The 22684-nt window shown below is 43.3% G+C and overlaps 1 protein-coding gene across 1 annotated transcript in view; it reads left to right on the forward strand.

The window, feature by feature from the left end:
- Positions 1 to 433: 433 nt before the first annotated feature.
- The window catches only part of wdb (serine/threonine-protein phosphatase regulatory subunit widerborst), a 67127-nt gene continuing 44876 nt past the window's right edge, over positions 434 to 22684 (forward strand). Inside the window, exon 1 of the mRNA XM_076187930.1 lies at positions 434 to 474. Coding sequence (XP_076044045.1) covers positions 465 to 474 — 10 coding nt within the window. The 5' untranslated portion in view covers positions 434 to 464. The remainder of the gene's footprint in view (positions 475 to 22684) is intronic.

A 22684-nucleotide genomic window follows, 5' to 3' on the forward strand; every position in this document is an offset into this window, starting at 1 on the left:
CAGTAGGATGGCTGAATTCATGTGCCTTTGTAAAGATCATTTTCTCTGCATTGTCTTCATCGAACTAACTTTTCACATATTTTTTTACTTAGTTGTATTTCAGCAAAAGTTTTTAAATCTTGGTTAAGGTTATTGTTCAGCTTTAAATGAATATATGTTTTTTATTGCCTGATAACCCCTCCCCATCTTCTTCCTCTTCTGTTTCATCTTTCTTCTTCCTCTTCTTCTTGTGTTAATTCCATTTCTCTTCTGCCTCCTCGTTTCTTCTTCTTTTCCTTCGTTTGTTTCTTTTTATTCTTATCTGTTCTTCATTGTTTCAATTTATATAATAATTATTCTTCCTTGTGATCTATGCATTGCTGTATAGTGTGTTGCAATTGGCATTCTAATGTGACGTATTTTATTTCCTTCTTGCAGGTGAGGACTAAGGAACGAAGCAAAAGGGGGCGGCGTGTCTCGCCCACATGTCTCATGGTACGTACGAACAGGTGGTGCTGTGGACATGCTGTGTTGGTGCCGCTATAGTATGTGGCCTACCCTATTTGAAACTGGTATAGTATGTGGGCTACCCTATTTGAAACTGGTATAGTATGTGGGCTACCCTATTTGAAACTGGTATAGTATGTGGGTTACCCTATTTGAAACTGGTATAGTATGTGGGCTACCCTATTTGAAACTGGTATAGTATGTGGGCTACCCTATTTGAAACTGGTATAGTATGTGGGCTACCCTATTTGAAACTGGTATAGTATGTGGGCTACCCTATTTGAAACTGGTATAGTATGTGGGCTACCCTATTTGAAACTGGTATAGTATGTGGCGTACCCTATTTGAATCTGGTATAGTATATGGCCTACCCTATTTGAAATTGGCATAGTAGGGCTACCCAATTTGAGACTGGTATAGTATGTGGGCTACCCTATTTGAAACTGGTATAGTATGTGGCCTACCCTATTTGAATCTGGTATAGTATGTGGCCTACCCTATTTGAAACTGGTATAGTATGTGCCCTACCCTATTTGAAACTGGTATAGTATGTGGCCTACCCTATTTAAAACTGGTATAGTATGTGGCCTACACTATTTGAAACTGGTATAGTATGTGGCCTACACTATTTGAGACTGGTATAGTATGTGGCCTACACTATTTGAAACTGGTATAGTATGTGGCCTACCCTATTTGAATGTGCCCTACCCTAGGAAAAATTTGAAACAAGGTTAGGTAAGGTACCTAACTTATCTTAACCTAACTTAACCTAACCTATCCTAACTTAACCTAACCTACCCTAACCTAACCTAACCTAACCTAACCTAACCTAACCTAATTGGAAAGGTAGGTCACATACTATACAAAAGAATTTTTTTCGTAGGCCACATCCAAAAGGTAGGCCACATACTATACCGGCATCGCTGTCTTCACTTACTGAGGATAGTGCGATAGTCATGCAGTGGACCCAAGGCCTGGCCACGTCTCCAGTACGCATTATTTCAACTGTTGTGTGTTAACATGTTAGATAACAATATGAAAAAAAAGGTTTGTTGGTTACGTCTATCATGTGGAATATGAAGATAAAAATAAAGGCATGAACTGATATTTTACTCTGTGACCCCGACTCCGCCCACTTCTGATGACGTAATACCAAACAACCACCGTGATTGGTGCACGAGAGTCGCGGTGTCCAATCACGAGGCCTTTGTGGATTTACGTCATCGGCGTACCTTATTGCCTGCTCCTTGCTAATTGGATGGAATATTATATACAACGAGCATGTGTATTGTAAGAACATAAGAATGAAGGAGACTGCAAGAGACCATAAGGCCTACACTAGGCAGTTCCATGTTCATTATCACCTGTCATTCCCATTCATAAAGTTGTCTAAACAATTCTTGAAACAATCGATAGTTTCAGCGCTTACTACATTGTTACTAAGTTTATTCCATTCATTGACCACACGCACACACCACACGGCCACCAGTACGGCGGTCCGAGTTCGAATCCCGCCCAGGGCTGAAATAATTTCAGTATCGATGCGCTACGAGTCGTTACTCCAACTCGTGGGCGTGGAGTGGGAGTGTGTGTACGTGTAAGGTCACAACATTGCCCATAGATCGGTCATATATGAGCTCTGAGCTTTCTTCCGGGAGCGTAAAAACTGTCGATCACGAGTCCAACACGTGATCCAAGACCATGGTGAATCACACACAGTATATATATATATTGTGTGTGTGTGTGGTTACAGGGCAAAAGTGAGGACTTTGGTCACAGCTAAGCGTCTCCAGGGGTAAGCACTCCCTCTTCCATTTCTGTCAGTCTCGGCGAATGGGCTAGCGGGGATGACATCGCCAGATCTATGCGAAGAGTGTAGCGCCATCTAACACTCAAATGACCGCAAAGTTTCAGTCATCAAGGGTTATTAAAAAATGATACTTGGCAACTCTTGGGTGAGGGCGATGTTTGCCCTCCCTCCCCCCCTCTTTTTTTTTATTTTTTTTATTTATTTTTATTTTATTTTAAGGGGGCTACTGTTGATCAACGAAACATTCTGATAAATTGCGTCGTGGCACGTTCCCACTCACGTGGGCAGCTTATCATTTATTTATTTACCTATTTTATTTTAATATTTTTCTTTTAACCGGGGGGTACTGACCGTATCTTATGTGTGTTTGGTGTATACGTTTGCAGTTCTGGCGCACAGGAAGGCTACGTACGTGTGTGAAAACACGTGCATTCATTAAAAATTATATCGAGAAGCCTGGGGCGGGCTAAAGAATTCGAAACGTGCTCTATCGGCCGTGAAGATCTTGACAGGAAATCCATTCGTTTTCGTTCAGAAAACGAGACCAGTAGCCAGACATAGGTGCACGCAACTAGAAATTGTTGTATGGACTCTCTGTGTGTGTGTGTTTTGCGTATTGACCCACTGTGTGTATAGTTTAATCATCTTGTTTTCTTTTCTTTTTTTCGTTTATTTTCTTTACGTCTTCATCCACGTCATACCAGGAGTTCCTTCAAATTAAATAAAGTCCTCGACCTTGGGGTGTTAAAAAGAAAACCGTTAAAACCGGTAAAACCGTTGAAAATATTTTAAATTTGTTAACGTGGAACACGGGCTCAATAAAAGGTTCAAGCGCCAGGAGTATTAGTACACTGCCATCTGTTGCTTTTGAAGAGTTTGGGTCGGGGGGGGGAGGGGCTTGAGTCGGGAAGGGCTGCTAAGTGCCCTCTTCCCCCATGTGGAATAATGATGATGATGATTTATTATCATGCTTCGGTTGTATGTGCTTTCTTGGCACAATTCTCTCTCTTTCTCTCTCTCTCTCTCTATATGTATATATATATATATATATATATATATATATATATATATATATATACACACACACACACACACATATATTATGTAGTCAGTAAGGGTGGGGGCCTTATTGCAAAAAAAAAAAATGCTACAAATAGTCGGAATAGGAATTAACTTTCTTTTTCATTGTGAGTGTACTATTGTATATAAATTGGACTGAGTTACCAGTAGAGTGAATAGATTTGGTAACCATGCAGTGAACGCTGAATTTATCGGTTGTTTTACGAGGTTAGATAATTTAATGGATGGGAAAATAGGTTGTAATGGACATGGAACTGCCTAGCATCGGCCTTATGGTCTCTTGCAGTCTCCTTCATTCTTATGTTCTTATGAGCTGTAAAGAAAAATCGGGGTAGAATTAAAAGTAGAGAAAATTACTTCAAGCTGATTGGACGGGAAAGAAAAGGGGGCGTGGCCTCTTCCGCCAGAGACAGGTGTGGCTTAGAGTACCTGTTTGGGCTTGTGAATGCTTGCTTGCTGGCTTGCATACTCTGTGTGGGTTGTAAACACAGCTGGTCTCGGTTTGTCGGTCCCCCTCCCTCTCACCCCATTGAGGGGGGAGGGGGGAGATCCGTGCGAAGAAGTCTTGGGAGAGTAGAGGGAGATTATGAAGGGGATCACTAGGGAGAACTCTTTCCTCACTCCCTTCCTTCCTCCTTACCCCCCCTCCCTGCCTCCTAATCTCCCATATTCCCACCTTATTTTTTGTTCGTCTTTCTTCACCCTTCTTTCGTCTCCCTCCCATTGTCCCAACCTCCCTCTTTCCTTCCTTTCCTCCCACCCTCTCCTTCTTTTGCTCTTCTTTTCTTCCTCCTACCACCCTCCCTACGTATTCCCCGTCTCTTGTCCGTTCTTCTTTCTTCCTCCTTCCTTCCTTTCATCTCTCTCTCACCCTCCCATCTTTCCTCTCTCCCTTCCTCCTTTCCTTCTCCCGTCCTTCATCCGCCCCACTCTTCTGATATGCAGGGCCCCGACATGGTTAAGCGCCCCCCCCCTCACACCACTTCCACCACCTTCCACATCTGATGGTCACTAGCACGATTCACATGTAACATTCATCCTCAAAACAACGTTTATACACACATCATTCATACACACAACTCATGATAAATAAATCATGCATTGAAAGTACATTAGGGGGAATTTGCTTTACCTTCTTTTCACCAAAAGTGCCGCCCCCCCAAAAAAAAAAAAAACTTGCCGCCCCGGGGCATTGCCCCCCCCTCCCCCTCCCCTTGTCGGGGCCCTGCTGATATGCCCACCCCCACCCCTTTCTCCCGAATGGTCTTTCTGTATTTTAGCAATGTGGTCAAGAAGCTGTCCCATCCTAGTAGAAGTTAATTATGCATTCATTCGTCCATTACATTCGTTCTTAGAGAGACACAAACCCCCCCTCGTTGTCACCCAGATCGATGGGACAAGTTTATCCTCAGATTCAGTTTCAGATTGGGTATTGTTAGGAGTTGGGAGAGCAGACGGGGTGCTGAAATCAATAATAGGGTGTGCAGGGAAGTAATGCACACAAAAATCACATTGATATATACTCGTATGTATCATTGATTACCTAGTTATACATATTTGACTTTTCCCATGATATTTTATTTTCATAGGGTCTTCTTATCGCTTCTACAAACAATATTGTCAATTTGTTTCATTTCTAAGGAATCAAGAAAATAAATCATCAAGCAGTACGCTTCACTTTCTTTTATCCTTCTAATAACAAGATAGGGGTGCTGGACTGCTTAGACATGACAACAGCGGGTGCTATGGTCGGAAAAAGTTGGGAAACGCTGGTTTAGGGAGATACGGGACTGGCCAACCAGTACCCCCGCTGTGCAACCACCCACACAGTAAGGAGATCTTGTGTCGTGGGAGGGGATGGCCCTCGCGGAGGCGTCTCCGTTTTCTTCTCTTCGACGATGATGACGGCGACAGTGAAGATAACGCCGGAGGACTCGGGTAGTGTGCTCCCCCGCGGCCACCATGTGGACCAATTGATATCTGTTGTTAGGTCGATTCTGTGTTGGTAACACACACACACATACACACACACACACACACACACACACACACACACACACACACACACACACACACACACACACACACACACACACACACACACACACACACACACACACACACACACACACACACACACACACACACACACACACACACACACACACACACACACACACACAGATACATATACCAAAGGATTTTTCCCCCTTACACGGTGGGTAGCCAAAAAGAAAAAGGCATAGAAACCACTCCCACCCATTTTATTCCCTACATATTCCACTCCCCTCCATCCTCCTCCCTCCCTCTTATCTTGGCACTCACAGATAAAGTCATAAAAAAAAACTCATAGAGTTGAGAATCTTTCGCAGACAGACTGGATATCCTTATTTTGCTATCAAAATCTGGATGCAGAAATACTAGACCACAAGAAATATTCTTTAAAAAAAAAAAGTTGGAAAGATATTTTATCTCAGAGAAATATTGATTTCTGGGGAAAATGTCAGTGCAGGACTCAAATTATGCCTTAGGCTTTTCTTGCTCGCGCGCGCGTCAGTACATAAGGGTGTGGGAGGAATGAAGGTTGGATGAGTATCCCTTGGCTGGCCATAACCCTTATAAGGAAAAGCTCTTTTTGGTGTGTGTGTGTGTGTGTTTACCTAGTTGTATCTTACGGGAAGGGGAGCTATGCTCGTAGGGTCCCGTCTCTGTATCTCGCAGTGTCTAGTTTGCGCTTAAATTCGTGTATAGTTTTTGCACAGTGTGTGTGTGTGCGTGCGTGCGTGCGTGCGTGCGTGCCCGTATGAGAGAGAGGGAGGGGAGGGGAAACAAACGTGACTCACCAGTCACTCCCGAGGAATCTTCAGGACGCAGACCTTTTGCATGCGTCATGCACACCTCGAAGAAGCCTTAGTAGTAGTAGTTGTAGTAGTAGAGACCGTGCATTTTCCAAATGTGCTTAAGACTGGGCAAGTGTCATGAGATGGCAGGAGTGCGGGATTCGAACCCACGAGGGCGTTGCTGCATTTCCGGATGTAAAACGAAAAAGTATGAACAAATGTATACATTTATATATATTAGTTTGTTTATTGATTTGATAAATGTGTTTTAAGTATTTTTTCTTTTCCTTTTGTTATTATTATTATTATCATCATCATTATCATAATTATTTTATCGAACTCAACTTCGTTTGAGTAAAGGAATTTTTGCTCTTTATATTGTTCTGATCGCTGGAGTCGTTGTTGACTTCTCTTTGGTGTATTACATACGTATTACATAATTTACAGAAAGGGATTGAGTCTGTAATCTTGAAATACTTTCCACGACTAGATTTTTCTCCCAATGGAGTTGACAAAATTCCAGTTTCTGATGGCAAGTGTTCCCGACTTAACACTTTGACCTGTACATTTGTTTCTCTTGGCTGTATAAAAGAGGAAGAGGTGGTGATCAAATTCGTGGTGTTAAAATCTAGTTAACTTTGTAGTTAACGAGAAAATCATCTTGGTCGTGGGGAAGAATTCCTCCCCAGGCCGTCCCCAATTTTAGGCTTGTTGTTGTTGTTGTTGTTTGGGGATGGGGGGCGGGGGGACGCCCCGTTGCTAGGGCAACCGTGTTTGGACTCTCCTTTTTATTTTTAGGATGTTGTTTTTCTTCACTTTTCCCACCCCACGCGGCTTTTGTCACGAAAGAAGACTGGAAACGCATTGTGTGGGTCTCTCTCTCTCTCTCTCTCTCTCTCTCTCTCTCTCTCTCTCTCTCTCTCTCTCTCTCTCTCTCTCTATATATATATATATATATATATATATATATATATATATATATATGTATATATATATGTGTGTGTGTGTATGTGGACATCTCGCACAAACACACATGCACACACACACACACACACACACACACACACACACACACACACACACACACACACACACACACACACACACACACATACATGCACACACACACACACACACACACACACACACACACACACACACACACACACAAACACTTTTAAGGGGTTCACGCTAGGAGGTGGCTAATTGCCACTAAGGCTCTTCGCAAATAAGAAAAGTTCATTTTTTCATATATTTGACAATTTACCCTGAAAGGCCTCTAGGGGAGGAGGAGGAGGGGTAGGGGGAGGGGGAGAGGAGTGTCCGTAATGCTTGTCCAACCGCTTTGTCAGGGCTTCAGCATTTCCGCTATAGACTGGACCCTCAAAATAAATAAAATTAAAATAAAATTGATAGATTGAAGCTAGGATTGAAGTCTGTAACTTCCATTGTTTTTTGTATTTACTTTGTATATATTTATTTATTTATTCAGTTACTTCATTTATTTATTTATTTGATATAAGAAACGTGCAGTTTCTGAGTTTCTAATCTAAAGTGCAATTTTGACAACAAAAACGTAGAAATCTTATTCATTATAAACAAATCAATGAAATCTCATTTTATTGACTTAATGGTCAGGGAAAACATTGACTAACTGATTTAAAAAGTCCAATTTAATACCAACCTCCACTGTGATGAGAAAGTTGATAATTTTTTAGCTTTGAGCCAGCATCTCATTAAATCAGTAAGTTAACACCTTTTTGACATTTTCTATCTTTATTTTTTCATACACTATATATATATACATATATATATATATATATATATATATATTCGATTGAAGTCCAGAGCTAATTCTATATCCACTATCTCAGTGATTTTCTCAATTTTCCGAATAGTTTGTATCTTGAAGGGAGGTCAAACACAAGGCTTCCGAGACCTCCCTTCAAGATAGAAACAAACTATTCGGAAAATTGAGAAAATCATTAAGAAGATAGTGGATATTGAATTAGCTCTGGTCTTCAATCGAACATGTCTACAAGAAAACTTACTACCCATTTATACTAACATATATATATATATATATAGATATAGATATATATATATATCTATATATATGCAAAATAGCCCACTTGGAAAAAAAACTAACGAAGCAGAGCGCTTTCGTATATTACATCTTCAGTGTAAAAAGTACCAACATAAGTGAACACACGTACCCGTGTTCTTATTACCATATATATATATATATATATATATATATATATATATATATATGTGTGTGTGTGTGTATTGCCCCCCTGGCGAGCCTGGACTCGTGTTGAGAGAGTTCATTGTATCCCCTTGTTCCTTTGCTTCACCCTTATGTTCTTTTCAGAGGTTAATAGACGAGAACCCCCACCCCCACACACACACTGGTAGCGTTCACGGCCGCCACTACGGCGGTCCGGATTCGAATCCCGACCAGGGCTGAAATTTCAGTATCGCTGCGTTGCGAGTCTTTACTCCAACTCATGAGCGGGAAGTTGGGTGTGTGTGTAAGGTCACAGCATTACCCGTAGATCGGCCATATATGAGCTCTCTTCCGGGAGGGAAATAGCTGACGATCATGAGTCCAACACGTGATCCAAGACCATGGTGAATCGCATACATATGCAGAGCGTCTGGAAACTCAAATCTCTTGTTGCTCGTTGGGCCTCGATCCCGTTTTTTTTTTTTTTTTTTTTTTTTTTTTTTTTTCAATAGATTTATCGCTATTTCAAAGAGTAACAGCTCTGTCCGCTCGGTGAGTGTGACAGCTCCACGAGCATTTTCTGAGCCAGTCAGCTATTTTTGTCCTAAAGTGGGCGGGGCTTGAGAGCCACCTGAGTGTGGAAATAGCATGAGCACCCCCTCTCCCCCACCCCTCTCCCCCACCCCCCGCCACCACTGTCTTGTAGGGGGGTACTGAACACCGGGTACGCGTTAAAATGGATCTCCGTCGTTAATGTCACTAAATAGGTTTTATTTATTTATTTATTATTTATTTATTTATTTATTTATTTATTTTATGATTTTTTTTTCTAGGTTTCATTGGATGGGGCATTCTCTGTGGGGTTCGACCCCCCACCCAAAAAAAAAAAAAAAAAAAAAAAAAAAAATCAGATTAATACCCTCATCTCTCCGATTTTGCTGACATTTGGTTCACAGGTGGTTGTAGGTCTCTAAACACGTTTCTGAACATTTAAAGGTCCATACGAACAATCGATGAGGAGATATGACTTCAGATAATTTGAGGTCATATGAGAGGTCACTAACTTCACCCCTCCCCTGGAGTGCGCTGCTGAATTTTATTCATATTGAGCGTTGTGTCATACCATACTGGGAGTTATATTGAGCTCTACGGCCGGATGCAAATAAATAAACAAATGAATAAATGCAGTAAAAAAAAAAAACGAAGTTAAATAGGATAACGTTGAATAAGATCTTGGTGTTTGTCTCTGTAAGTTTGTAAAACTTTGTTGTACTACCTCTGCCTTAGCTGGAGGCCGACATTTCATGCCCAATTACCATTTATTGTCTAAACATATTTTCAGTTTTGATGAACGTTTCTTTTCAAATGTTAAACAAAGCTCCGAAATACATTGAAATTGTTTATTTAGCCTCGTGTATATAATTTGTTATTCATTTTTCGTAAATTGGTCTTCCATCCATCCCGTGAGAAAAAAAATGAATTCTTTTGTTGTTGAGACTTTGTCACCTTTATTGACATTCGCTTGGCTAAAAAAAAATCGTATTTTCTATCTCTTACTCCCTCTCCCTCTCTTATCTTTTCCATCCCTCCTTTCTCTCTCAATCTCTCTCTCTCCCTTTCTTCCACCCCCTCTCTATCTCTATCTCTCTGTCTCTCCCTTTCCCCCTTTCTATCTCTCTCTCAGTCTCTTCCTTTCTTCCACCCCCTCTCTATCTCTATCTCTCTCTCTCTCCCTTTCCCCCTTTCTCTCTATCTCTCTCTCTCAGTCTCTTCCTTTCTTCCGCCCCCTCTCTATCTCTGTCTCTCTTTCTTCCATCCCCCCTTTTCTCTAACTCTCTCTCTGTCTCTCCCTTTCTCTCTCCGATTCAAAATTGTTTTGACATTTCTTTTGACTCTTGATGCACTCAGCAGAACCAGTCGGAGGGGACGGGGGGGGGTAGCCTGTCGTGGAATGTAAAGGTTTAACTTCGATATTAACATTGAAATCCTGTTAACACTGTACCGTGTCGCGTTAGAGGTAGTTGATGTCTTGTGAAGTGCAGTAGGATTTTGAGCCTTATGATGAGCGGGCCCAGTTTTGAAGGAAAGCGTGCAGGAGCGAGACCCCATCCCAATAGGCTCGCCCCATATATAAAGAGAATGGCCAGAAGCTAGCCAGAATAGAATATGTAATGTGGTCAAAGTGTCAGATTTAAGAAAAAATTATATAATTATTATTATATTTTTCTTTTGTAATGTCAGTTTTATTTCTTTATTTTTCTATTATGTGTTTATTATTATTATTATTATTATTTTCGTTTTTATTGTTATTATTATTATTTTCGTTTTAGTATTATTATTATTATTATTATTTTTTTATTTTTTTATTTTTTTATTTTTTTTTACGTACTGGGTTGTTTTTCCTCATTTTCTTTTGTTTAAGGTTAGCCATGTTGTTTTGATATCTGGTCTTTATTCTTAATTGCCGCCAGGTGGAAAAACTCGTGACGAACCCATCAACCCGTTCGTAGCACTTTACGACCTGATTTTATTCGGGTTAGGGGAACCTCCTCCTCTTCCTCCTCCTCCCCCCTCCTCCTCCTCCTCCCCCCTCCTCCTCCTCCTCCTCCTCCTCCCAAGTGTTGTGACGCGTGTTGTCGCCCCAGCGACCGATCCAATTTTCGTTCGCTTCTTCCAATCTGTTCTTCCCTCCGTGTTCTGAAGAACAGAACTGGAGAACAGCTGCGGGACCTGTGGCTGCTCTCCTTTAAACCCCCCCACCCATTCTCTCTCTCTCTCTCTCTCTCTCTCTCTCTCTCTCTCAACAACGTACACGCACTTGATGAAATGTGTATATATATATATATATATATATATATATATATATATATATATATATGTATGTATATATATATATTTGCACACCTTTCTTCCAGAGGTTCTTCACGTGTTATTCTTCTGTATCCACCCTTCGCTGTCAACCTCTTCTCCTTTTCCCTCTGTCTCCGGCGGTGCCTTCTCCTTTGGCACTACGCCTCGATGCCTCTCCAACTCCCCTTAATCCGTTTTTATCACTCCCTCTCTCTTTCCCCTCTCCCCCCTCTCCCCCTCCCCGTCACTCCTGCCCTCCCTCACTTTCAGATTCTGCTCTTCCCTCTTCCTCCTCCACCTCTGTCACCTCATCCTCCTGCTCCTCCTCCACCACCACTTTCTCTACCTTCTCCTTCTCCCCCTCCTCCTCCCCTCCTCCTCCTCCTCCTCCTATTTCTTCTCCCTTCTTTCTCCTTTTCCTCCTCCCCTTCTTTCTCCTATTCCTCCTCTTCTTCCTCTACCACCACCTCCTCTTCCTCCTCACCCTCTGCCTCCTCTTTCTCTACCTCCTCATTTTATTCTTCTCCTTCTTCCCCCTTTTCCTCTTCCTCCTTCTCTTCCTCGTCATCCTCCTCCTCTTCCTCGTCATCCTCCTCTTCCTCCTCCTCCTCTTTCTCTACCTCCTTTTATTCCACTCCTTCCTCCTCTTCCTCTTCCTCCACTTACTCCACCACGACCTCTAGCACCTCCTCCTCCTCTTTCTCCTCCACCACACTGTTTCCACCACGACCTCCTCCCCCTCCTCTTCCTCCTCTTCCTCCTCCCCCTCCTCTTCCTCCTCCCATCCGCCACCACCTGCTCCACAGGTCCACCGCCGCTTGCTTCTCGTTCACTCTTTATGAACGTGTGCATTAAAGCTCCCTTTTTTTTCTCTCTTTATCAGTATTTGTGGAGCATTATTTCTATGTAAAGTTATTTAACCCCCATAGTATTTTATGTGGTTACTGTTTGTCAAGATTTATCTTTGTGAATGTAGTCTCTCTCTCTCTCTCTCTCTCTCTCTCTCTCTCTCTCTCTCTCTCTCTCTCTCTCCCCTCCCTCCCTCCCTCCCTCCTTCACTTTCCGTCTGTTTTTCTGTTGCCCTCTCTTCTTCCTTCCATCCTTTCATTTCCTCTCTTCCTCTTTCACTTTTCGTCTCTTCCGTTTTCCTCTCCTTCGTCCTCTCCCTGCCTTCTTTCCTCCCTCCTTCCCTCCTACATTTCACTCTCCTTCCTCCCCCCTCCTCCATCCATTCTCTCTCTTCCTTTTCTCCCTCCCTCCTTTCCTCCTTTCCTCCATCTTCCCTTCCTTTCCCTCCATTTTCCTCTCTTCCTCCGTCTCTCATTTGTTTCCCTTTCCTTTATACTTTTTCTTTCCTCTTTTCTCTGCCCACCCTCCTCTCTCTCTCTCTCTCTCTCTCTCTCTCTCTCTCTCTCTCTCTCTCTCTCTCTCTTTATCTTTATCTCTCTCTTTCTCTATTTCTCTCTCTTCTTCTTCCTCTTCCTCTTCCTCTTATTCTTCTTCCTTTCCGGACGGGTTTCGTTCACAAGAATGCAGAAGCGGACCGGTATCGCGTCGAAGAGGACCAGAAAAGAAGAAATGGATCGATACCTCAGAAACGGACCGCCGCCGGTTACCGGGGGGTGGGGGCGGAGAAACACGCCTCACCTGACCCCAAAAGACCTCATATCATCTTATTTGATCTCACCTGACCTGACCTCACATTCCTTCATGTGACCTCAATTCACCTGACCTGGCCTGACCAAGTCACACCTTTGATTCAGTCCTATTCATAACCTCACGCCCTCTGTCCCTTTATCGCCTTCCATCTGTCCCTTTATCTCCCTTCATCTGCATCTTATCTACATCCCTCGATTTTTTTTTTTTTTTTTGTTTTTTTTTTTTTTTTTTTTTTTTTTTTTTTTTTTTTTTTTTTTTTTTTTTTTTTTTTTTTTTTTTTTTTTTTTTTTTTTTTTTTTTTTTTTTTTGTCCGTTTCTTATTCGCTCTCTGGTCCTGCTGGCCCCACCTGTCGTCAATCATGATTTTACCTTTCCTTTCCCGTCCCCCTTCCTTCTCCCTCCCTCTTCCTTTCCCTCCCTTCCCTGCCCCTTCCTCCCTCTCTCCCTCCCTCCCATCTCTCCTTTCGCCCTAACCTTTCCTTCACCTCTCCCATCCCTTCATCTTCCTTCCCCTCTCACGCCTCCTCCCCCTCCCCTCCACTCCTCTCCACATATCTACTCCCTTCCCCTCCACCCCCCTCCTCTCTCCTCTTCCCCTCTGTCATCCTCTCCCCGCCTCTCTCTTGGCCCCTCATCTCCCCTCCTTTCCTTTCCCCATCTCTCCTCTCCTCTTTTTACTCCCCTCATCTCCACTTCTCTCCCCTCCACTTCTCTCCCCTCCTGCCATTTTCCCAATCACCCCAGTATCTCGCCTCTCCCCCCTTATCTTCTCTTCCCCTCGCCTCTCCCCTCTCCCCTCTCCCCTCTCCCCTCGTCCGTCCCCACCCAATTCCCCTCCCATTGTCTTCTTTCCCCTCTTTTCTCGCCTCGCCATCTTTTGAAGTTTCTTTACACTTTCTAATTACTCCGTTGACAGTAGACTCATTTCCTTTGCATTTTTCCACTTCTTCCTCGTCGCCCTCCTCCTTATCCTCCTCTTCCTCCTCCTCCTCCTCCTCCTCCTTCTCTTGTTCGTCCTTATTATTAGCTTGAGAGTAAGAGTTGTGGGGCTCCCGTGATTACGTAAGGATGCTCTTACTGTTCTTGAACTCTCTTGGACAAGGCCTTGTTAGCCAGAGCCTCCTACAAGGGCTTTGTCCCGAGCCACGTGGAAGGCCCTCAAGAGACTCAACCCAAATTTTTTTTCTTGTTATTTTGTTATTATTCTTTTTATGTACATTGGCCGGCTGTGTGGGCACAAGTGTGTGTGCGTGCGTGCGTGCGCGCGTGCAACTGTGACACTAGAAGTCTACTAACAGATTCACATAGAGTACTTACCCTCGCCTTAAGATTGTATATGCATAGCTCATTCGTTATCACACCCTTCACAATATAAATGCTTTATTATATATAAAGGTGTTGAGTTATATTAGAATCCTCCTCCTCCTCCTCCTCCTCCTCCTCCTCCTCCTCAGCCTTCCCTCCCAGTGGTTTTTGATGGTCCGCCAGTGAAGTTTAGCCCAAAAATGGTCCGCCCGCTGTGTTTTTGGGCCGGGGAAGAAATGGATCTACATGGGCCTTACTTAACTTTTCCCTCGGTTGGGTGCGGGGGGGAGGGGATTTGGAAAGAAATTTGTTTCTTATATCTCCAAGCCAGATTGGACTATCAATCTTACAACACGAAAATCTCTCTCTCTCTCTCTTTCTCTGTGTGTGGGGGGGTATGCCAGTGTTGTCATTTGTTTCCATTTATTGTAGCTGTCGCCAGACGATTTATTTCATCTGTGGCAACCCAGAGGCTGCCACAATTCATTTACCACGATATTTTTTACCCCATAATTTTGGGGATGAAAGAGCTGGTAATTGTATAAGAATTTAGAAGCGCTGGTGAACTACAGACAATAACGACAGTAACTTAGGCTGTGGTTGGTGAGCGACTGGTTCACCCAGATCTCTTCAGCTCGTCTGAAGACGAACATCCGGTTCGAGATTCTCCAAGATTTTTAGCCTTGGGATCGGTGTTGACTTAGCATAGAATGATAATAATGATAACAATAATGAAATGATTGAATAATAATAAATAATAATAACAATAATAACTAACAATAACAAAAAATACTAATAAAAAAATTGAAATACTAATAAAAATAATAGTAGAAATAATAAAAAAAATGAAAATTATGATAATAGTAAAGATAATGATTAATAATACTAATGATAACGATAATTGTAACAGTAATGATAATAATGACAATGACAATAATAACTGCTATGAAAATGTTAATAGTAATGACCATGATGATACCAATAATGAATAAAATCCCGTCAAAGTGAAAGTAACGGTTACAAGATAAATAGTTGTATGACATTAATAGTAATAATAATAGAAATAATAATAACACAAATCCAATTATCAGTAGCAAGATTAGCGTTATCACACATGATGGTAGCAAAATGATAGTAAGAAATTGCAAACCGAAACTGTGACAGCAAAAATGATAAATGTAATTCCTTCGTTATCATACGATCAGCGTTATGCGGAGACAACTGTTTTGTCGAACTCGGGCAGACATGCGACTGTGATCTATATCCAGACCTGGAGGAGGAGGAGGGGGAGGAAGACTTGGCGGTGCGGCTGCCTGCCTGCCTGCCTGCCTCCAGGAAATTCCAGTCTAGTGTGACGGAATTCCATGCTCTCTCTCTCTCTCTCTCTCTCTCTCTCTCTCTCTCTCTCTCTCTCTCTCAAGTTCTATATTATTGTTTATATTGCATTTTTTCATATATTTTTATTTATATTTTAATTTAAGTTTTACTTACGTATTTTACTATTATCTGTTTTTGCATTTCTCTATTTTATTTCTCTATATTATTTTACTTGACCATTATTTACTGACAGCGCTGATGTTGTCAACACTTTAGTTGTTGGAAACGATAATTTTCCACATATCTTTCTAAGATATTAAATATCAATCCGCCACTGTCAGCATTGATCAAATACATTATAAATTAGCGTTTATTGTTTTGTGACCCGTACTGGCTTTCAACTCTTTTGGACCAAGCGAATAAAATTAGCGAAGAACAAGGTCCAAAATGTGCTACAAATGACCAAATGATCCGAATGAGGTTGCCAAAAAAAAAGTATATATTTATCACTTGCCACGTGCTAAGCGGAGGTTCGAGTCCTTGGCCGTACCACGTTTCAATATCTGCATGTATGCCTCCTCGAGGTTCTTGATGTTGATAGCTTAGAATTAAGTAAATTGTGGTTTATAAATGTAAGTCTGTTCACTGGGACCCATTCAGTGTTGTACACACACACACACACACACACACACACACACACACGCTATATATATATATATATCACTGGTGAGAAATGTAGTAACACATTTGTAAATCACATTTAACACCACAGTCAGACGAAAGAAAGAGTTGAGTAAGCAAAACTATATATTTCGATTGCTTTACTGCTATCCTCTTCAGTAGTACCTACTGAAGAGGATTGCAGTTTGCAATCGAAACATATAGTTTCGCTTACTTAACTCTTTCTTTCGTCCGACTGTGGTGTTAGTTGATATATATATATGTATATATATATATATATATATATATATCTATATATATATGTGTGTGTGTGTGTGTGTGTGTGTGCGCGCGTTTGTGTGTGTGTGTAGTGTTAGAGTTTGGGAAGGTGTGTGAAAGACGGAAGTTTAAGACAAATGTGGGTAAAAGTAAGGTGATGAGATGTACAAGGGGAGAAAATGGCAGCAGACAGGAAGTGAGTATTAAGAGAGACTGAAGGAAGTGGATAGTTTTAGTTACTTCGGTGCGAATGTGGCGGGAAAGGGAGGAGTAGAGGTGGAGGTAGAATGTAGATTGAGAGAAGCAAGTAAATGCCCTTGGGGATTAAAAAGTGTAATGAGAAATGGACATTTAGGAGTGGATGCTAAAAGGAGATTATATGAAGGCGTTATTGTCCCAACAGCACTATATGGGGGCAGAAACAGAACATAAGAGGGAGGAGTTTGAATGTGTTTGAGATGAGGTGACTGAGAAGTATGATAGGAGTTACTAAGCTGGATAGAGTGAGAAACGAGGAGGTGAGGAGGAGAACAGGGGTGGAAAGGGGGTTGGGAGAGGGTTGATGAAAGAGTATTGAGATGGTTTGGACACCGGGAAAGAATAAGTGAAATATTAGTAAAAGAGGTGTGGAAGGCAGAGGTGGAAGGAGTGAGCATGAAGGGGCAACCAAGGATGAGATGGATGGATATGGTAAAAGGGGCATTGGGAAAGGGAAATGTCTGTTGAGGAAGGACGGAAGATAGGGGTGAATGGAGAATGGTTGTATATGGATGACGCTGTGATGCATGAACGGGGAATGGATGGGGGAGTATGTGTAAAAAAATAATTTGACGCAGCCCGAAGGAATTTCTCCCCGTCTTCTCCATTTCTACATGAGGGGACGGAGAGGAGGGGGTCGCCGATTTAATGAAGCGGCCTTGCTGTGGATGTGCTATGTCTTGCGACACTGCTTCTGACCAAGGGCAGTGGGCAAGATGCAGGGATGACCCGTCATCCAGGAGGTGCCAAGATAAGAGGGAAGGAGGGTGGTGAATGGTAGTGGATTTTATGCCTTTGTTTTTGGCTACCTCCCGTCTAAGGGGCCAAAAGCATTGCATTTGGTGTGGGTGTATATATAGATAATGTTGAGACATTCTGACAGGTTGAAGTAAGTGGGAGAAGGAAACACAGGAGCCTTAGTCGTTTATTCCTGACTAGTTTCGCATACCTGCGAAACTAGTATGTGTGTGTATGTATGTATGTATATATATATATATATATATATATATAATATATATATATACGAATAACCTATTATGAAGATATAATCGAACCTGTGTAAGCGGTCACTTGTGAGATATCACACTAGATATGGACTTGGGACGGGAATGATCTCCCCCCCCCTCTCTCTCTCTCTCTCTATCTATCTCTCTATATCTATCTATCTATCTATCTCTCCCTCCCTCCCTCCCTCCCTCCCTCCCTCCGTCCTCCTCCGGTGTCTTATCTCCCCTTCCCGTATGTCCTCCCGCCCTCTTCGCGTGTTTTATTGACTTCCTTTTACCTTTTCTTTGGCCCCCTTCTCGCCTCCCCTCCTCAGCTCCCATCCTCCTACTTCCCCTCTCCCACCTCCCCCTCGTCCTACATCCCCTCTCCCACCTCCCCCTCGTCCTACATCCCCTCTCCCACCTCCCCCTCGTCCTACATCCCCTCTCCCACCTCCCCCTCGTCCTACATCCCCTCTCCCACCTCCCCCTCCTCCTACTTCCCCTCTCCCACCTCCCCCTCCCCCACCTCCCCCTCCCACCCCACTTTCGTCTCCTACTTCCTCTCCTACACTTTCCCCCACCCATTTTCGGCCTCCCACCTTCCCTTGCACCACCTTCCTTTCTTCCTCCCCTTCTCCTCTTCCTCCCCTTCTTCTCTTCCTCCTCCTCCTCCCTTGACTGCCCCTCCCCTAGTTACCTCCCATATACTCCACCTTTTTCCCCATATCCCATTCCCCTCACCCTTTCCCCTTAGCCTTCACGCACCCCGTTCTTCTTCCTCTTCTATACCACCCATTCCCCTACCTCTCCCCTCCACCCACCTCTCCCCTCCACCCACCTCTCTCCTCCACCCACCTCTCTCCTCCACCCACCTCTCTCCTCCACCCACCTCTCCCCTCCACCCACCTCTCCCCTCCACCCACCTCTCCCCTCCACCCACCTCTCCCCTCCACCCACCTCTCCCCTCCCCCCACCTCACCCCTCCACCCACCTCTCTCCTCCATTCTCTTTCCGGATCACGTTTGGTTGCGTATCAATTATCGCACCTCTTTCGCTTCGTCATTGTTGTCGTCAACTTTTGTTTACTTTTTTCCCTCGTCATTTCTTTTCGCGGCCGGCCGGCCAGCCAGCTGTGGAGGCCAAGACATGGAGGTGGAGTGGTGGTGGAGTTGGTGGTGGATATGAAATGAGGTTTGTGGAGAAGAGGGATGAATGTGGAGGAGAGGAGAGTTGTTTAATCGATTGATTGTGTCGTGTGAGATGGATTACAAGTCTCGCACCTGTGGCGACGTGGAGGAGGAGGAAGACGAGGAGGAGGAGGAGCAGGAGGAAGAAGAAGAAGAGGAGGAGGAGGGAGGGCTTTCGATGGGAGCTTCAGTTCAGTTCAGCTGAAATTGGTGGTCGGAAAGACAGTCTTTCCGTAACGGCGGTTCCCTAGATTGTGTTTCAAATTGTTCTTACTGTGCAGTGCACAAACTTAATTAGATCCCTGTGGATATACGAATATTAACTCTCTCTCTCTCCCTCCCTCTCTCTCTCTCTCTCCCTCTCTCTCAATCTTTGGCGCTTTGCCTCTTAATCATCCAAGTCGTGACTGTATTTCTTTTGTTGTCACACAAAGGAGATTAAGCATGTTTACTGTATACAACACAGTCAGTTAAACTCTCCACAGACAAACCGTTCAGTTCAGGAGGCCCTAAAAGTTCTCTCTCTCTTTCTCTCTCTCTCTCTTTCTCTCTCTCTCTCTCTCTCTCTCTCTCTCTCTCTCTCCTTTTTTTTTTTTTTTTTTTTTTTTTTTTTTAAGGTTTTGTCGAGTGTGGCGTATATGCTACCAGTATCAGAATCGTGGGCGGCCGGCACGGGGCTCGGGAGGGGGGGAGTGGGTGACTGAGTGACAGTGACCAGAATTGCTGTCTGAACGTACATTCAAACATCATCGAAATCTATAAATAAACTTGTGCGCGAAGACAAAGAAAAAAAAGAAAACTGCTAAAATACGCTGAGAGAAGTCTTAGAAATATTAAAGATACATTGTTAAAATGTTTCTTTTCGCATATGTCTCGACCTCTGTCAATAAATAAATAATCGATTCTTGATCTGTGGACAGCAGGCATCCCTCTCTCCGTTTGTGGAAGAATGACGTCATGCTCTCCAAAATGTGACCTTGACCTGATGTTGCAAGGACGGTAGTGACGTCACACGTGAGGCAAAGTTACTCAGTTTATAGTAAATTTTATTAAGTTATAAAAGCTTGATTTGGTCCTTTAGGGAATAAGCGGAGGGAATATGGAGTGCAAAAACATTAGAGAAATGGAGAAAGCAAAAAGATAAAAGTTATATATATAAGTCAAATCCACTCTCTGAGAAAAATAAGCTGAGATACAGAGTAAACCGTATATTTCGACCACTGATTGTGGTCCTTTTCAATTTTTTTTTCTCATGTGTTACTGCATTTACGAAGAACCCACAGTCGGAATTATATATATATATATACACGCACGTGTATGTGTGAAAGCTAGTCCGATAAATCAAGAACAAACAATGTTGTAATAATAATAGTCTCAGTAAATGACCATCCTCTCTCTCTCTCCCTCACACACACACACACGCGCGCGCGCGCATATGTGTGTTTATATATATATATATATATATATATATATATATAATATATATATACGCACACACATACATGCACGAAGAACTCGGTTTCCTTTTTTAATTCCGACTGTGGGTTCTTCGTGCGTTTCACAAAATGTGCTACTACGTTTCTTCACAGTAATATATATATATATATATATATATATCTATATATATATATATATATATATATATATATATATATATATATCATATATACATATATAAAATATGATATAATATAAAATATTCCAGACTTGTGTTTGAAAGAAGTCGGATTTGGGTCGTGTCACTTAGCGTTGGGGGCGGGTTTAGTCACACCCACTTTGTACCTTGGAGGGCTGCAGCTGGAGGTCGGGTTATCAAGTGTCATTGTAGCGATGGCTGGCATGCGGATCACCGCGGCTGCAGACCGCTTCTTCCTGGCCATTTCGTAAACGTATCTCTTGTTGCTGTGGCTTCCCATGCGTTACGCTTGCTGGGAGTCTCGCTGAGGAGGAGTATTGGGGTACTACCCGTCGCACTCCCCCTCCACTTTTTTTTTATACGCAGATTCTGTTGTAGTGACATTGCCCGTTTGTTTTTCCAGTTCCCCACTTTTTCATCATCATCATCATCATCATCATAATCGTCATCATTTTTAGAAGAATCACCATTAACTTCTTTGTCTCCCTTTCTCCTCTTCCTCCCTCATCTTATTTCTTCAACCACTTCTTCAGCCTTCTCCGTCTTCATCTCCACCATTTCCACCAACACTTCTTCAGCCTTCTCCATCTTCATCTCCACCATTTCCTCCACCACCTCTTCACCTCCTTCATCTCTACCAGCTTCTCCTTCACCTTCCCCCTCCCCCTCCTCTTTCCTCTCCTCCCTCTCTCCCTCCACCTCTTCCCTCTCCTCCCTCTCTCCCTCCTCCACTTCCCTCTCTCCCTTCTCCTCTTCCCTCTCCTCCCTCTCTCCCTCCTCCTACCCCTCTCCTCCCTCTCTCCCTCCTCCTCTTCCCTCTCCTCCCTCTCTCCCTCCTCCTACCCCTCTCCTCCCTCTCTCCCTCCTCCTCTTCCCTCTCCTCCCTCTCCCTCCACCTCTCCCCTCTCCTCCCTCTCTCCCCCACCTCTTCCCTCTCCTCCCTCTCTCCCTCCTCCTCTTCCCGCTCCTCCCTCAAGTTTCTTGGCTTTGTCGTTGTTTTGTGTCTTGGTTTCTCCCTTGTGCCCAAAGGAGAACCTTGAGCAGCCGAGGGACGAAAGTCTCCGGAAGGAAGGAACGATATCCGGAGGGCGTATTTCGAAAGGAGCCCTGCGTCCACGGAGGTCATTAGTTCGAGGTCACCTCATCGGCATCGTCGTCGTCCGCAAAATCGTTGCCTAACAGAGGCAGGGTGCCGGCTTGCAGTGCTGTGATGCGTTTCACTCCTGGCCGGGGAACCGACCTCAGACTAATGTGGGTAACAGGCGAGCGCGGTACCACTACACCAGCAAGCCGTTGTATTTACCTTATTATATTTACCTAATTAGTGGAAAGGGGATCCTGCCTTGTACTCTCCACTTAAAATACCTGGCTGTGTGTGTGTGTGTGCGTGTGTGTGTTGCGCGCGCACTAAAAGCGTCCTTGGTTGGTGGGAATCCCTCGTGGACTTCGGACACAGGAAGCGTCTGAAGGAGGCCGAGGCTGATCAGCGTCGAAGCGGCTTCCTGGAGTTCGGGAATCCTTGGTTCCTGGTGGGGGATGGTGACACGAAGGCGCCCCGGTCCAAGGCCGGAAGGAAGGAGGTCTTCCTCCTCGGGTCGAGGTTTTAAGACACTTCCTCCAGCAAGGTCCTGGTGGAAGTCCATCATATCCGTGTCACGCTGAGCAATAGCACCCGGCAGCCGGAACTGTCGGCCACTTCTCCTTATAAGGAAAAAAAAAAGGTTCTTTTGAAAAGTGTTTGTGTACTTACTTATTTACCTGTATGTGTTTATTTGTTTATTGTTGTTATATTAGTTTTATTCATTTATTAATTTACTGTTTTTGTGTATATTATACAGTATATAATTGTGTGTGTGTGTATGTGTATATATCCAGTCTGTATTTTGCTTTAAGGGAGTATATTGACCCTTGGAAAACCTTTAAAGTTGAGTTAATATTCACGATGCCCCCCCCCTCTCTCTCTCTCTCTCTCTCTCTCTCTCTCTCTCTCTCTCTCTCTCTCTCTCTCTCTCTCTCTCTCTCAACAAGAAGCGAGAAAATGTACGTAAATTCAGTTGAGGTTTGGGAACTATAGATAGATTTCTATATTAATGATAAA

The sequence above is a fragment of the Oratosquilla oratoria genome, chromosome 7 (assembly GCF_046742065.1).
Source record: "Oratosquilla oratoria isolate Oo_2021 chromosome 7, ASM4674206v1, whole genome shotgun sequence".
NCBI classification, from domain to species: Eukaryota; Metazoa; Arthropoda; class Malacostraca; order Stomatopoda; family Squillidae; genus Oratosquilla; species Oratosquilla oratoria.